We start from the raw sequence: 18,125 nt of genomic DNA on the forward strand, positions 1-18,125 counted from the left end.
GCATTGTTCAGTGCAAACTGTCTCACAGTTGTGCAGTGAGAATAAAGTTTTGCAAGAATTTCTTGTCGTTTTTTTCTGTTGGCTACAAATATATCATCCAATGTTGTTGCATTGGAAACACCCACTCTCTATCAAAACGATTTTATATTATTGAACTGGAACTACAACAAAGTTCTTTTCGGAAGAGAATCAAAGTGAAACAAATGAAATCAATGCATTTGCTTTGTTGCGTATTTGTGTATCATTATCGTACAGAAGCACAAATCGGGCACAGCAGAGAGGCGCCAGGATGAGAAGGGTCATGAGGGGTCATCCACGTCCAAGATGACCACTCTGGAGCAGAGCGGGATGCAAGAGCAGCAGCAGGCCAAGAGGCCCAGCCAGTCGGACAGCAAGAGGAGCCTGGGATCTGCAGAGGAGAAGTTCAAGAGGCGGCTGGACACCGTGGACCCGGGACAAGGGAAGGAGGAGAGATCAACGGAGGAAAGGGATGAAGTAAGGATGTCCTCTTTGTACCAGCAGGTTGCTATGTGACAGGATGGAGGATGAGAAGAATCTTTGAATTTGAGTGCTTTTTCAATTTGAATGCAGTAGCTGAATTGAATGTCCTTTTGCTTTCAGAAATAAAGAGACAAAAATTGTTTTATGTCTGCATAACAGTGCAGAAGTCATTCTTGTTGACATTAGTTGTTGTTTTTTTAATGTGTGTAGAGGTCCTTTAGGGGGGTGCTAAAAAAAGGATGCATAATATGGCAGACAAAAGAAACAAACCATCACATAATTTTCAAAGTGTATTTCTACTAAGGCAGCAGTTGACTAGGATATACATGTAGCAAAGTGAAGGGAAGATGAAATAGCTTTGAAGAATTTTGTTGTTTTATTTTATCCAGTAATAGGAGGTTTATAAACACAAATTTCATTTTCTTCTTTGTATCATTCAATCGCAGATGAAAGGGGAAGACCAGGACCTGTACGAACATCTCACCGATCCCACATCACACCACGACGCTCAGACCATGGATGCTGCCACAGACGATCAGATGAAGGAGAAAGAGGCAGTGCCAACAGCAAGGGAAGATGACGAGGAGAAGATGGAGGAGGAGGATGAGGAGAAAATGGAGGCAGAGCCAGACAAAGAAGAGGAGGTAGACCAAAAAACATGCCTGCATGCTGTGTCAGAAAAGTGTCATGTCATGTGCAAGTTGACGCTAAAATCAGACGTATAGACAGCCATTTGACTTTAAAACTTCACAAGAGTTTATTTCAATGCATATCACGGCATTATGGATTATTGGAGCCTGTTTAATCAAGATCTAAAATCAATCCTAAGCTGAATTAAACCAATCTAACAGAGAATTTTAGGATCATTCAGTCCTCAGAAGTTTAAAAAACCTTGTATGAACTGTTTAACTAAAATGCTATTTGAGAACAATATCACACATACACCTTGCAATGTTCTTTAATACATCATCTGGAATGTCTATTTATCATTCCCCACTGGAACTGATCCGAATCTATCCCAACTTGTAGAGGCTCAATGTTTGGCTCGATAATATAGTTCCCATGTAAGTGAAGCAGAGCCCTCCCTCTCATGTCCTTGGCATGTGGTTATTTAACCCATGTAAGTGAAGCAGAGCCCTCCCTCTCATGTCCTTGGCATGTGGTTATTTAACATTGCACATTGATGATATGGTTTGAAGCAGCAGGTGGACGTGTCAGATCAGCTGCCATCCAAGAAAGTGGCAGCAACAACTGGATTGTCAAAGCTGGAAGCACCGTCGGCCGACGACAAAGATACCACCGCCGACGAAGGAGACGAGGACCAGACGCCCCCGGATGACCAGAAGGAGAGTGACGCCATGGCGACAGCGGAGGGGGACAGAGAACGTCCGACCGAGTCCACCATCCACACGGCGGTGGAGCACCTGGGTCCTCACCTACCAGATGTGGTGCTGGACCCGGAGGAAGTGGAGAGGCTGAGGAGGGAGATGGAGGAGCAGCTGGCTTTGATTGGCAGCAAGGAGTCTGGAGATGGAGAGGTAAGGGGTGATGACCTTAAGACCACTGAATTTTTGCATATTACCCATTTTCAAAAATTGCATTAAAGACATTTTTGTTCTCGTCAGTCATCAAAAATGACTTAATCATATTGTTATACAAAGTTCATTGAACTATATGTACATCTGCTTGATAAGTTTATGCCCCATCAAAATGGTCTGAATGTGAACAGACCCTCAAATTTTGTTGCAAAAGAACAGAGAATGCAGCACTCTCGTGCTATCCGTGTTTGAAACTCTATAAATACAGACGGCCATGTTTAGTCAAGTCATGATACAATTTTTGAGTAAAACTGAGTAGAGGTGATATGTTTTGCTCCCTAAGATGATGGAATTAACCCAAACCCTTTTTCTTATTGTTGTGGTTGTTGCTGTTGTGGTTGTTATTATCAGTGATTTTTTTTTCTCTCTTTTTTTTTTCATGAAGGAGTTGGAAGCACAGAAGATGTGGCAGTCCTATGAGTCAGTGACCTCTGCCCTGGCTAGGGACCTGTGTGAACAACTCAGACTCGTACTGGAGCCCACCCAGGCATCCAAACTCAGGTACGTTGTCATGGTTACACCAGTATTAAAGTCAAGGCCAGCATAGCTTGCACCTGTGCTCCTACTGTATGTATTCACCACTTTAAATCTCACATAACCGTGGAAATATTACGTGCATTGCCTATGAGTATTCAGAACTAATACTGCTTCATAGAGTGTGCCAAAACATTGGTGCCTTTGAACTACACGGTATGTACATTTTGTATGTTTTTATCCTTACCAGGACAATTACCCCCCGAGAACAACTATCCTCCCGCTAAATATAAATTAGTGATAGGGTTATAGCAAAGATTAGTATGAGGGTAAAAATGAGGAAAAGGTGTAGAATTTGGATTAGAGTCAACCTGTTGAGGACGGACTGATTTTGCTGCAACACGCATTTCCCATAGACACTTGCCTGAGTATACTCGGGACTTGTCCTCAACGGGTTAAGGTTATGTTCAGGATTAGGATTAGGGTTAGGGTCAGGGGAAGAGCTGGGGTTATTGTCCAGAGGGTAATTGTTCTAGAACCATTTGTATCATGCAGTGACATAACGTAAGCCTTTTCCTGCAAGATTCTGAAATCTGCACAGACCAGAGAAATTCTAACTGAAAATTTGAGGAAAATCAGACAATCTGTTTAAAACGTGCTAAATATTGTTGTCTGTGGGAGGTGATAGTGGTTGGGGGAGGGGGCCGTAATGTTTCATTTTGCTCTCTCCGTTCATTGAATTTGTCAATGAATTTGTATCAGTGAAGATACAGCTGAATCCGTGGTTGTACTTGTCAGCGTTGCTGCCCAGTATGCTGTTAAAGTGAACATCAAATTTCACCATGGGCAATGCAGTAATTTGTAAAGTGTCAAGAAAGTTATGCCCAAGGAGTTTCAGCCAGGATGGAAGTCTATTCATTTACACGTTCCTGTACATGCACCTCATACAATGTCTCTACTTTGCAGGGGAGACTTTCGCACCGGCAAGCGGCTGAACATGCGGAAGGTGATTCCCTACATTGCCAGCGGGTTCCGCAAGGACAAGATCTGGCTGAGGCGCACCAAGCCCAGCAAGCGGCAGTACCAGATCATGCTGGCTGTGGATGACTCTTCCAGCATGGCAGATAACCGATCGAAGAGGGTGAATACATTTTTTTTTTCTACACCGTATCTCTCTCTCTGCTGTGCTAACTGATAATTTCACTGGCTGGCATGCTTACCGTCAATAGGCTTGATTGTCTGCAACCTGGCAAACATTAACCCGTTGAGGATGAGTCTCAAGTATACTCGGGCCAATGTGTATGGGAAATGCATGGTGTAGCAAATTCAGTCCGTCCTTAATGGGTTAAAATGAACAGACTCTTGGTGACTATAGAGTAGGGCATACATGTATTTACATATTTTAATCAGCTCCTACTTCATCCGAATGGCTTAAACTATCGTTGCATTATTATGATAGAGCTTTCTTACACTAAGATCTAGGGGAAATGGAGGAGGAAATAGCAGTGATGGTTGTAGCTGTTGCATGCTGCTACTGTGTGTACATAGTGGTGTATGTCTGGATCAGTCCTGTAATCCTAGAAGGGCAGGGGAATCTGCCCCACTCCAAATTTAGCATAGCTGGAAAAGCCTGGCTTGATTACGGTTAAATTGACGGGTGATGCTGCTGTCTGATAGAAAAGTATGAAGCTGGAGAGTTATCACATTTTGGAATGTCATCAACAGAACCACACAAAATGCAAGGAAGCTTTACTGCCTTGCTTCTGCTCAGTCATGTTCACAATTAAGATTGCAGTGACAGGGCCTATGTCATAGTAATAGTCTACACTTAGAAGAAGAAGAAGTCATAAATGCGATATTTGTTATACCCCCGCCAAACGAAGTTTGAAGGGGGTATATAGGAATCAGCGGACGGTCGGGTGGTCGGTCGGGCGGTCGGGCGGTCGGGCGGTCGGGCGGGCGGTCGGGCGGTCGGGCGGTCGGTCCGTTGCAAATCTTGCGTCGCGAACTACTTCCTCAGTTTTCAACCGATTCCCATAAAACTTGGCACAGATGTGTGCCTTGGGTTGTAGATGTGCAAGACGTATTTTTTGACGGTACCCAAAAGTACGTTGCCATGGTAACGGCATATTATGGGCAAAAATGGGTACAAATCTTGCGTCGCGAACTCCTCCCACAGTTTTTGATCAATTTTTATGAAATTAGGTACAGATGTTCATCTGAATATGTTAATGTGCAAGACACATATTTCAGCAGTGGCAAAAAGTGCGTTGCCATGGTAACGGCATGTTATTGGTAAAATATAGAGCAAAATGCTTCATGGCAAAACTGCTTCATCAGTGTTCTTCCAATTCTCATGGAATTCATATTGAATGTTTGTCTTAGGATATAGGTCAGAATGACACATTTCTTGACAGTGACAAAAAGTATGTTGCCATGGTAACAGCTCACATATTATGAGCCAAAATGATGGAAAATTTTGTGTTGCAAACTACTTCCTCAGTTTTTGCCCAATTTCCATGAAACTTGGTACAGATGTGTGCCTTTGGTTGTAGATGTGCAAGACGCATTTTTTGACAGTACCCGAAAGTAGGTTGCCATGGTAACGGCATATTAATGGCAGAAGATCAAGGAAAGATCTTGCGGATTTAACTACTTCCTCAGTTTTTTGACCAAAGCTTATGAAATGTGGCACACACCTTGATCTTGGTGGGAAGATGTGGAAGACATATTTTTCGGACGTGTCGGAAGCTGCGTTGCCATGGTAACGGCATATAAATGGCAGAAGATCAAGGAAAGATCTTGCGGATTGAACTACTTCCTCTGTATTCGACTGAAGCTCATGAAATGTGGCACACACATTGGTCTTGGTGGGAAGATGTGCAAGACATATTTTTTGGACATGTCGGAAGCTGCGTTGCCATGGTAACGGCATATTAATGGTGGAAGATCAAGGAAAGATCTTGTGGATTGAACTACTTCCTCAGTTTTTGACAAAAGCTTATGAAATGTGGCACACACAATAGTCTTGGTGGGAAGATGTGCAAGACATATTTTTCAGACGTGTCGGAAGCTGCGTTGCCATGGTAACGGCATTTAAATGGCAGAAGATCAAGGAAAGATCATTCCTTGGGTAAGACTGTCGTCACGGGGCGGGGGTATTAATCACCTTAAGTGATATTTCTAGTTATTGTCTAGCATTCAAGGTGGAAATAATGACATACACTCTGTACCACACACAAAAATTTGAATGGGTTTGGGAGTTTTATTCAGAGTACAGAAAAAGGTGAAAATTAAATGATACTGAAAGTGACAAGAGCCTAAAATATAAATGCAGTGTGAATAGGAAGCAGACCAAGTGGAGAAAAGTGATAGAAAATATTATATTCCATATACTAAGAATGTTGCAATAGGATTGGTCCAGGGCTGATCACGTGATGAAGCGTAGTTTTGCCCATCACATCACCTAAGAAGAAAAGTTCGTTACACTCTATGTTGATAGTCCCTTTTGTTTCGCTGATCTCCACACAGTCCACACAGTCCTAACGCAAGATGAGTATGCGCGAAATGAAAGTGCGTTACACTGTGGACTATCATGTGACCTAGGTCACTTGATAGTACACAGTGCAATGCACTTTCACTTCGGTGCTGCCCGGTGCGCGCAGCAAATTCATTGTTTTGTAATCTACGCGCACACGTAGCCTTAACCCTAAGGATACCTAAAGACAGCTTAAATGGTTTCAGATGTGGAATAAATTGGAAATTTCTAGGACCCTAGATGTGGAATATAAAGCAAATAATCAACTTTTAGTTTCAGGCAATGAGACAAACTATCACTTCCTCGGTGATCTGAATGTGTACGCTATCTTTCCTCAGCTGCGCTTCGGAAAGATAGCTACATCACAGATCGCCTCGGAAGTGATAGTTTGTCCCGTCACCTTCACCACCGTTGATTATTTGCTTATTATCAACATTGAATGCAAGCAGTGAATGAGCCGTGACTGATTATTGTTTTGGTTTATTTGTTTGTGTGCTTGTGTTTTTTTTTATATCAAAAATAAAGAACATGTACATTTTTTTTTTGTGGTATATTGTTGTATGCCTTATTTCTATTTTTTTTTTTTTTTTTCTGCAGCTTGCTTTTGAGTCCCTGGCTGTCATCAGTAATGCACTGACATGGCTTGAGGCTGGACAGCTAGCAGTGTGCAGGTGAGTTTTACCTGACCTTGATCTTGGCTTTCTCATGGGTGTAGTAGCGTGATATACATGGTAATGAATTATGCAATAGTTCTCATGTTTATTCATGAACCTTTGATACAACAACCAAGGGAATCTGTCTGTAAAAATGGCTGGTGTATTAGAGCATTATGTACAAGTCAGTATGGAGAGAAATGAGCTAGAGTCGGGAGGTGGCTGAGACTCAAATGAGGGTCTTTAACAGAAAAGCAAATCCAGATGACATCTGCCTGTCTCTATTTAGGCCAGTTTACAATTGTAGTTTAGATTTATGAGATCTTTCTCTTCTCCCAAGACCTATTAACAAGCTGATACATTTTGTTTTCATCCCCTGTTTTTATACTCGATGCATATAATAATAGAATCCAGTTTGTATGCTTTAGCTGTTCCTATTTTATGCAAGTCTTAGGGAAATGTTCTAGTCATCACAAACAATCTTCAATATAAAGGTTTGCATATTGTGTGATTGATACATACATTGTACAGTATAAGTAAAATGGCCGTTTTGTTTATTTTTCTTTTACTATGAGGCACTACCTCAAAATGACTGTGCTATGAGCAAGATGGTGTAAAGATTGCAGTATGTTGTCCTATGTTGTTTATCTCCAGTATGCACTAGTCTCGATGCTACACAATCATTGGCCCTTTTCACAGTGACTTGGCACTATTGAAGTAGATCAATGTATCTTCGCACATGATTGTACCATTGTAGTGCCTGTATGTGCCTTTCATCGTTAACCTCAGGGCGTGCATTAGCTTTGTTTCCTAATCATTCCATAGGCTGATCTTGACTCTGTATGTGTGCATGTTCTTTATAGCTTTGGGGAAAATGTGCAGTTGCTACATCCATTCCACGAGCAGTTTTCAGAGCAGTCGGGAGCGACCATCCTGAGGCAGTTCACATTTGCTCAGAAGAAAACCAAGATTGCACAGGTAAAGTGTGATGTGAAGTGCACACAAGTGCCATGCATCATTACAAGAGAAGTAACAACACACAAGAATGTGCATGGCCATGATACCTATATGCTTGCCCTAATATGTAGGTGGAGAGAGTAAGAAATGGGAAATGCTGTATCTTGTGCTTCTTGAAATACTTGATGACTTGTACTTTGTGTGTTTTGGCTTCACAAGGATAATACAGTGGAAACTCATTATAATGAGATCATTGGGACCAAGACAATTTGTTCTTTATATCAGATAGTTTGTTATCTCAGTTGTCAATAAACAATACAAAACAAAGGAAATAAATTAATTTGGACTAGAGAAATTAGTTTGTTATATCAGGTATTTTGCTATATCAGATCTCTTTATATCAAGTTTTCAGTGTACACATACATTGTAAGTGCTTCCCATTTTGGAGAACATCTCATTTCCTGGCAAGACACTGTAAAAGCTCCTTTTATTTTGGAAGTATTTTTTTGCTTATTGAGATACATGCCACTCAGTAGAATCTCCCTGATTACTAAATTTTGAACCTCCATGATATTGACATGTAAATACTTTGTCAGCCCTGGCATAATTTGGGGGACACCTACATTGTATGACTTCCTGGAACACATGCAAATTTGGAGTTGTACTCCTAGCGTGGGGGCAGATGTGGGTCGATAGTGTGCTAGCTATTTGGTTTTTATCTGTGTTTGTGTGCTATATTTCAAAATGCTTTCCCCAGCTTTTGAAGTATGCATCTGCTGCCATGACAACAGCCCGTGCCCCACGTGTTGGGGCTGCGGGTCATCCCGACACCTCTCAGTTGCTGGTGGTGGTATCTGACGGGCGTGGCCTGTTTCTAGAGGGCATGGAGACAGTGCAGAAGGCGGTCCGAGCGGCGAGGGACGCCAACATCTTCCTCATGTTTGTCGTCATTGACAACCCAGAGAACAGGGTGAGCAGCTCTTGCGTAAACTCAAACTGATTTGCAAACGATTGACAAATCACCCTTCACAACGCATTAAAAGTTTGGGTAATAGCCATGCTTTGAAAAGGCATTTTTACTGTAGTTACGTTCAGATGACAAGCCTTAACCTCGCGGTTAAGCTTGTAGTTATGGACTGTGTAGATGCACTTGTAGTTAGCTGACCTCGAGGTTAGATCGATGTTAAATGCCACAAGATATATTAGGGTTAGGGCTCTAACCACAAAACCTCGAGGTTAAGCTTCGTCATGTGGACGCACATCCAAGTTAGGGGGCAAGAGCTAAACCTTGAGGTTAGGGCTTGTCGTCTGAACGTAACTAGTGTAAACAAACATGAAGCTCGATTCTATCATTGTATTTGGAATCATATGTTGTTGCATAATCTTTCCATTATGTGAGCACAAAAGGAAATATATGTATACACTATGTGTTATGCGCTATTAAAGCCCTGTCAATTTTTATTGTCCTAAAATTCATGGGCATACGAACTTGAGTGTGATTTGAACCCACAACCGACTGATTGCTAGACAGGCATCATACCCACCAAGACTGCCTAGTTTCCACCCGATAGCCAATGATGGTTCTAATCCCTAATGGCAGCGGGTAATGCATATTCATTCAAATTAATGATTCTTAGGTTGAGTTGCTTCTATTGCAACTGACTGACAAAAAGCCCTTCACTGAATCCCACTCAAGTATGTACAATGTATGCCCATGATTTTTAGCATCATGGCTAATACTAAAAAATACTGTCAATAATCTGCATACATGTGTATGGTTATTTTTATAAAGGACAACTTGTTGCTCAGTTGCAAAAAAAAAACAACTCGATGCAAGAACCATTACTTGGAATCAAGCAGATTTGTTATGCAGCACATGGATATGATAGCAGTTTTGTATCAAATGATCTGCCCTGCACAGAAGACATTCATTCATTAATTCATCCATGATTTCATTTATTAATTCATACATTAATTCATACATCAATCATTCATTCATTATTCCAGCCATCCTTTCATTTATTCTTTCATTCATCCATACATTCACTCATTCATTCAGTATTCCATCCATCCTTTCATTGTTTCATTCATACATTCGTTCATTCATTCATCAATCCATTCATCCTTTCATCCATTCATTCATCCATTCATTCATTCATCAATCCATCCATCCTGTCATTCATCCATTCATTCATCCATTCGTTCATACATTCATTCATCAATCCATCCATCCATCCTTTCATCCATCCTTTCATTCATCCATTCATTCATACATTCATTCATTCATTCATCAATCTATCCATCCTTTCATTCATCCATTCATACATTCATTCATTCATCATTCCATCCATCCTTTCATTCATCAATTCATTCATACATTCATCAATCCATTCATCCTTTCATTTATTCATTTGGAGAGTCATTCATTTATTCATCCATGTATGCATTCATTCACCCATGTTTTCATACAAATATTTCTTCCTCTGACCTCTGCAGGATTCTATCCTTGACATCCGTGTTCCGGTATTCAGCAAGGCGGGTGCCATGCCCGAGATACAGTCGTACATGGAGCACTTTCCTTTCCCCTTCTACATCATCCTGAGGGACATCAACGCCCTGCCAGAAACTCTTAGCGACGCCCTCCGGCAATGGTTTGAGTTGGTCACCGCGGCTGACAAAAGCTAGATTCCTGATCGTGCTTGCCAATATGAGATCACATTTTTTTTTAGATTCCCTATTTCTTACACCAATAAAGTATTTACAGTAAAGATTCTGCCTCTTTTTGATGAAAATAGAGCTGGGAATACTTGATGTATGTTCTGCAATAATCAACAGAGTTCTTCTGATTTTAAAAATATTCAGATTGCATTTCATCACATTGTCAGATTTTTAGCATCTGTTTAATATTACTTTTATTCATTGTTGAGTTGTCATTTCATGTCTTTTAGAGTATGTAATACACTTTTAAGTATCTGATTTGTCAATGTGTGTGTATGTACATACATGGGAATTACACTTGTACAACAACAAGATAGGAGTACACTTCTGTATTAAACTTTGATACAGAAGTTTGCCATACTCATGCATCATGTAAGCATGAAGAATCAAGATTTTTGTTGTAAAAGTAGGCTGAAAAGTCAAGGAAAAGGGCCCATTACATATCTGTAAATTTCAAAAAGTCCCCACTGTGGAAGGGTGTGTTTACCCCCTCCCCCACCAACCCCCCACTCAGCTGCTTCGTAATTCGCTCCCTGTCTGGGTCAGTTGGAATTACTAATTTTCATTCTCAAAAGTTGCCAGGTATGTTAAAATGTAAAAGCAAGTAAAGACAAGTTCCAATCTTCATTTCAGTGGAAAAAGTGCACAACATTACGTTGCCAACCTTTCCCATCAAATTTTAAGCTTGTGTATTAAAATTCAACCTGAAAGTAGATATTAGGTCTTTTACAGCCTGAGTCGCATTCTCAATATGTCATCTTTATAGCAGAGAGCAGTCTTTTGCATGTTTATTGTTACATCTTTTGTTGATGTTTTAGTTTTGTTCTATTGCTGTCTTTTTTACAATGTCACATTTGTATTGGATGTCAGCGTATTTATTTTTTGTTAGCTCAAAATTGTAAAGAACACCTTTTTGCATATGATATGCACATACGGGTATGAGTTCATTATGTTTGAGACATAAGCAGTCACCCTTTTTTAATTTTATCAGGCGATTAGAGTGTTTTTGGTAGCTATCAATGCGTCCTTTGATATCAAAATGTGGGCCAGACTTTGTCTCATTCTATTCATGTGTGTGTGTATGTGTGGTATGATAAAGTTTGCAAATGAAGTTTTCTTTATGATATTGTACAGCACCAGAGATGATTAAAAGACTGGTATAGATCAAGTGTATGAATTTTGTAATGTATACATGTGAGTTGTTTTGTCTGTGGAGAACAGCATGATGTCACGCTTATACTGCTGCTTATGAACTGTACGTCATATGTTTGGGTGGTACAGTGCACTCCCGTTACAACGAACACGGTTATAACGAAATTTCGTTATAACGAAGTAAAACTTCTGGTCCCAAAATTAACACCATTAAAGTCTATGGTTCAAGATTCGCTTATAACGAACATGGTTATAACGAAATTTTCGTTATAAGAAGTCTTTTCCAAGCACCACTGACAAAGAAAAACAAAAGAAATGTGCTCCGTTATAACGAAATGCGAATTGCTTTCGAAAATACGTAGCGGAACAAGCATTTTATAGCGTCTCTGCACGGGCGAATGCTTCACATCACTGTGTGTTCGCTCCTTGTGTCACGCACAATTTCTGAGGGGAACTTGCGTTTGATATTGTAATACAATAATCCCATCCCATTTCACATAGCTTTCCAGTGTATGATGCGTATTCAGCAAACAGAATATGATATTTTTTTTTATGCGTGGTTTCCTTGTTTTCGTTATGTATTGTATTTGTTTGGTTATAACGAAATTTCGTTATAACGAAAGAAAACTGCCGGTCCCGATCATTTCGTTATAACGGGAGTGCACTGTACTGAGAGCAATGGCGTATACCTTGATATCTTTTCTCATTTTTACAGTTCCAGTTGTCGAGTTGGTGATATGAAAAAGTGATAGTGTTTGACAGTTGCATTCTCGATTAAAACAAGGCTGTTGTCAAACCAGAGTTAACATTTGATGCAAATTATGCTGCACAACTGTACAACTCCTTCTTTTGCTTGGTGTACAATATATACCTCACATGTGCATCATAAGATATGAGAGCATTTGAAAGGGTAGAAAGTAATTAGTCTTAATCATGCTATTGTAACGAAAGTGGGTAAACTTCCCTTGCTTCTGATGATGAGAATACAGGGAACCTTCGTTATCAGTTAATGAGAAATGTATTGTAACGCATCGCACCACACACTCAGCACGCAGTTCAGTCGGACAGCTAGTAGAAAGTAAAGGGGACACAATGTCTTCCGGACCTGATAGCAAATTTATTGGCTCATCCCAACTCGCGCAGTGTTACACAATTCAGAACAGAATCTCTTGGCTGACTCTCCAGCCCGACTCGCAGTGTTAAGGTGATAAGTGTCTAGTCCGTAATCGCAATCTCAATCCAACTGACTACTCCCTAATTTCTGCAAGGAGCCGGTATTTATACCATTCTACGTCCCTGGGCCTGGCCTGGGCGGCATGCAACCAAGCCTCAAGAGAGTACAGTTGAATTGGCCACAAGGCTGGACCTAAGAACTTAGTCCTTGACCTAATTCGCTGAGGGTAAGTTGAGGACATGGCCAAGTCAAGTCAGTGGAGCGAGGACGCTGTGGTCCCGAAGGAGAAGATAACAGTCGGGAGAATCAAAGGGACTTGGAAGGGAGAAGGACTTGGAAGGGAGAAGGACTTGTCGCAGACAGAGTAAATAGGATAGCAGATGGGCGAAGGGAAAGCGAGGCCAAGACCATTACATTCCAAAGCATTACATAACCATGATAGCAGGCTATAGTCTAACTCACAAGACGTAGTTATTTGTAATATTATCATCAACAAATCCGTAACACTATAAAAGTATGCCAATTTGTGATATTTTTAAAGTCATTTCACCGTTTTCAGAAAGTGCCTCTACATTGAAATATTTATTTGGATGAGTTCATCTTATGCTTATGCAGAATGTCTGTTCTCAAAGACTGGGGTAGGATAACTAGTTAATCTTCATAAGGGTATCTATAGAGAATTGTCTCTGGTAAATTCTTACAGTTGTTAGGTGCACAGTTTTTATGGGAACATCATGGTGTACAATAACAGTGTATACAATTGTATGTACAAATGCCATGCACATGTTCAAACATTTTTACTTTATTTATCATGGATGAAAGTAAGGTTTTTAAGAAAATGAATGATTATGCGTTGCATAATTCCTTTGTCTATTTTGGTCATGTTACAGAAATGTAATGTGCTTTCATATGTGGTTGACCAGCTGTGCATTTATGATTTTGCCATTACATTTCACTTTGCCGTGTCTGATGGTTAATATAGAGCTACTGACATGCATTAATGATGAAACTGCTTTTCAAAATTGTACGTGCATACAAGAAGAGTTTGTGCATTGGTAACAAAATTACATTTTATAGTAACTTGTTATTACTTAATTACGTGCAGTACTGTTGGAGATGATATTAGATGAATTTCAGAACTAAAAAAATGGTGCCAACCTATCTCTAAGAAAGGAATGATAGCAGCATTGGTTTGCTGCAAAGAAGTATGAACAATTTTGCTTTTTTTTTAAAGATGTGGATGCATTTTGTCGCATGCATTTGTACTAAAATATTTGTATGAAAAAGAAAAGCATTGCAGGTATGATAATGATGTCAATCCTCTAGTTTTCAGTACATCGTTATTTGTACTGCAGAGCCCGTTTGTACATTATGTGGTGTCTTTATTTATTACGGACTCAAATGAAGAATAGTCACGTATGGGCAATGCCATTGTATGTTAATGTTTTTTTTTTCTTGCTTCCAAACTTCTAATAAAATACAACTGTATTTCCGTTATGTCTTTTATCACCCATTTCATGACATTTTTTTTTTTACTTCTCTGTCATTTTGTCAAACAGTATGCATGTGCTTTATTGGATCAATAAGAATCCAATAAACAAGATAACTCTACAATGGTTTAAATGCAGGAGGTGCTTCTAAAAATGTTAAGTTTTTAATAGTGAGTACATCTGTTTCCATCAATTCACAAAATACAGACTGCATTGTATGTTTTTTGTCCCCGCCGAACGAGTTCGAGCAGGGGACTATGAAACGGGCTCCGTACGTGTGTGTGTCCGTGTGTGCATGCGTGCGTGTGTGTGTGTGTGTGTCCGTGTGTTCGTCCGTGTGTGATCAAAATGTTCAATTTGCTACTTCTCTGTCATTTATGAGCCAATTTTGATTGTTTGCTTTATATGATAGCACTACATGGGAGCTTTGAAACTTCTACACAGAATTTCAGTTGTGACCTTTGACCTTGACCTTTGACCTATATTGTACATTTTGCTACAAAATGCTACTCTTTCGCCATTTCTAACCCGATTTTGATTCCGTTTGCTTTATGTGATGGCACTAGGGTGAGGGCTTCAAAACTTCTACACAGAATTTTGACCTTTGACTTCTTTGACCTTGATTTTTGACCTATATTGTACATTTTGTTACAAAATGCTTCTCCTTCGCCATTTCTAACCCGATTTCGATTCCGTTTGCTTTATGTGATGGCACAAGGTGAGGGCTTCAAAACTTCTACACAGAATTGTGACCTTTGACTTCTTTGACCTATGACCTTGATTTTTGACCTGTATTGTACATTTTGCTACAAAATGCTACTCCTTCGCCATTTCTCACCCGATTTCGATTCAGTTTGCTTTATGTGATGGCACTAGGTGAGGTCTTCATAACTTCTACACAGAATTTTGACCTTTGACTTCTAACTTTGACCTTTGACCTTGATTTCTGACCTATATTGTACATTGGTTACAAAATGCTACTCCTTCGCCATTTCTAACCTGATTTCGATTCTGTTTGCTTTATGTGATGGCACTAGGTGAGGGCTTCAAAACTTCTACGCAGAATTTTGACCTGTGACGTCTTTGACCTTTGACCTTGATTTTTTTTTACCTATATTGTACATTTTGCTACAAAATGCTACTCCGCCATTTCTAGCTTGATTTCGATTCTGTTTGCTTTATGTGATGGCACTAGGTGAGGGCTTCAAAACTTCTACACAGAATTTTGACCTTTGACTTCTTTGACCTTTGACCGTGATTTTTTACCTTATTGTACATTTTGCTACAAAATGCTTATCTTTAGCTGCAACAAACTCATTGATGCCAGTCCAGATATTTAAACTTCCGGCGGGGACATATACATGTATTACGCACCGCATAATTTCTACTTTTCCTTGTATCCAATTGGGTGCATGACAAATACAAGTGCATATTATTGTTGAAATTGAAGTCCAGGGGTGGTATTCTGAAATCCTTCCTAGGAAGAAATTTCTTCCTAAGTCAGGATTTTTTCCTAAGTGGTATTCTGAAAATCTTCCTAAGTTTCTTCCTAAGTAGACTTAGGAAGAAAATTAGGAGGGGGCGGGAATATGTAAATTTCTGACTTAGGAAGAAGTTGGTATTCTAGAATGCACTTAGGAAAGAATTTTAGGAAAATATTTAGGAAAGCTCCACCCCTGTCCTAAGTACGTTGTTAAGAATAGCAAACTGCAAGCATCGTGATAGGCGCGCTTGTCAGTCATTGCGCGCACATGTACCTTGATGCGCGAAATGAGCGTGAGAAAGGGGACATCCCGCGCCCTCGTGTATTTGACCCTACGTCATAGTAATATGCGATTGTCATTGGCAGACATCGGTTAGTTCCTTATGATACGGCATTTCGTATTGGCTTAGGAAAGGACGGGGGCGGGAATAAGGATGGCCTAATTTGCATTAAGAAGTGCCTAGGAAGAAATTTCAGAATACCAATTTTGTCTTTCCTAGGCACTTCCTAAGTTTCTGACTTAGGAAGAAACTTAGGAAGAAACTTAGGAAGATTTTCAGAATACCACCCCAGGTGCCAAAGCAAGGTTTTGGGCCTAATCTTGTTTTACCATCCACTGCATGTTTTTTTATGGTTTTACCCTATTTCGAGGGAGCTGAATCTGAATCTGGATGATGCAACTCTTGCATCCTTGAGGGTTTTGAGATATTCAAAATGGCCGCAAAAATGGCCGCCAAAATCTGAAGGAATTCCAGTCTTAATTAAAGAGAATTGATTCTGTAGAATTATTGCTGTCATTTGATAAATATATATATATATATATATATATACAGTTAAACTCGCTTTTTAGAAGTCGACATCGCATATGCCGAATAATCGCGCAAGTCGATGATTTTAAAAAGTCCCGTTTTTCCCCATTGACCTACGTGTATTAATTCACTCACAAGTCGAATTTTGTATGTCGAATACTCGCCTAATAAGTCGATGAAATTCCAAGAACACTTTCACGGAAAAACCATTAAATTCACTGTGCCTAAGTCGAATAAGATTTTATTGTGCAATAAATCACTGTCAAAATCACGAGACGCCAGTTTTTGTTTACATAAGAACTAGCCCGACCAGACAGGTGACAAAAAATGATCTAAAGTATCAAAATTCAAAGCGATCGCATGCGATTGTTGAACTCTCTTCGTGTTTGGAGGTCCGCTGGTACTACCCTGTCGCGCTAGCGCTACGTACGTACAGCTACTGGGCTGTGTATAGTCTGTGTATGTTTGCAGTCTGCGCTGTGCAGTGGATGGATGAAGCTGCTGAGTTTTCAAAGCGGAAAGTAGGGGGAAAGTTACGGGCACGGGTAAATCAGAATTACACCTCTACACGCATTTCAAGCCACGGTATGGTAAACTGGAATCAATCACTGCTCAAATATCGTTCATATTCACTTCCTCAAGGATTAACAAGGGTGTTAAGTAATCGAACCTGTGCCAATACTAATGCACTGTCCATGCAAAGTTCACCGCGGCCCTGCCGGGCGACCCGTGCTGCGGCACACCTCTCTAGCTCTCGGCTCCAGATAAGAGAACATACATGTATATGTGTAACTGTTGTTAAGTCGATTTTTTTTTTCGACTTACGCACAAGTCGAAAATCGCCTAAGTCGATGTGTTTTGCTCAGTCCCGAGAAGATCGACTTATGCGAGTTTAACTGTATATCCATTCTCAATTGCAGGGTTACCAGTTTGACCAGTTACACTTTACGCCGCCTATACCCCGACATAAACAAATGTATAGGAAAGAAACTCCCTTGAATATTGAACTTTTTAATTTCTGATCTGGTATAAATGGAAACTGGTATGTGGAGTTCCTTCAGTCCAATACTGACAGGGTTTCAACATGTTATTAAGTGCAATAAACTGTCATTGTATATTGAAAAACGAATTATGTTTTCCTTAGAAATAACCAACGGCGTAAATCCGTACTGAGGAGTGGGGGGATGGTCACCATCACCACGATTACAAGCCCATAACCGGACGCGAACCGGACCGGCGCAGCCTTGAGGGGGGGGGGGGGGGGGAAGCTTGGTGCCCCCCCCCCCCCCCTCACACGCACACTTTACAGGGATCGGATGTCCCACTCTTTTTGCATAAAATATAAAGTGGGAGGAAAGTGGCAGCAAAAATCTGAAGACTTTTTGTTCTTGTTGCTTTTTTTTTTTTTGCTTGTCAGATGACTTGCGGCGGAAAATCAGACCTCAAAAGTATGAAGACATTTTTTTTTTTTTTTTTTTTTTTTTGGGGGGGGGGAATATCTTGTGAGAGAGAGCGGAGCGACCGGATTAACGGGGGGAGGGTGTGTATGGGGGGGGGGGGTGTCCCTCTCCCACACGA

The 18,125-nt window shown here is 40.4% G+C and overlaps 1 protein-coding gene across 1 annotated transcript in view; it reads left to right on the plus strand.

Annotated features, from left to right (window-relative positions):
• Window positions 1-10,406, plus strand: part of LOC139712722 (midasin-like) — a 97,397-nt gene extending 86,991 nt beyond the window's left edge. Inside the window, exons 84-92 of the mRNA XM_071624520.1 lie at window positions 256-495; window positions 948-1,145; window positions 1,701-2,039; window positions 2,485-2,600; window positions 3,540-3,714; window positions 6,709-6,782; window positions 7,628-7,742; window positions 8,479-8,691; window positions 10,218-10,406. Coding sequence (XP_071480621.1) covers window positions 256-495; window positions 948-1,145; window positions 1,701-2,039; window positions 2,485-2,600; window positions 3,540-3,714; window positions 6,709-6,782; window positions 7,628-7,742; window positions 8,479-8,691; window positions 10,218-10,406 — 1,659 coding nt within the window. The remainder of the gene's footprint in view (window positions 1-255; window positions 496-947; window positions 1,146-1,700; window positions 2,040-2,484; window positions 2,601-3,539; window positions 3,715-6,708; window positions 6,783-7,627; window positions 7,743-8,478; window positions 8,692-10,217) is intronic.
• Window positions 10,407-18,125: the final 7,719 nt, after the last annotated feature.

The sequence above is a fragment of the Diadema antillarum genome, unplaced genomic scaffold (assembly GCF_040938485.1).
Source record: "Diadema antillarum isolate AM-2024a unplaced genomic scaffold, OU_Dant_1.0 seq00001847_RagTag, whole genome shotgun sequence".
In the NCBI taxonomy this organism is placed as follows: Eukaryota; Metazoa; Echinodermata; class Echinoidea; order Diadematoida; family Diadematidae; genus Diadema; species Diadema antillarum.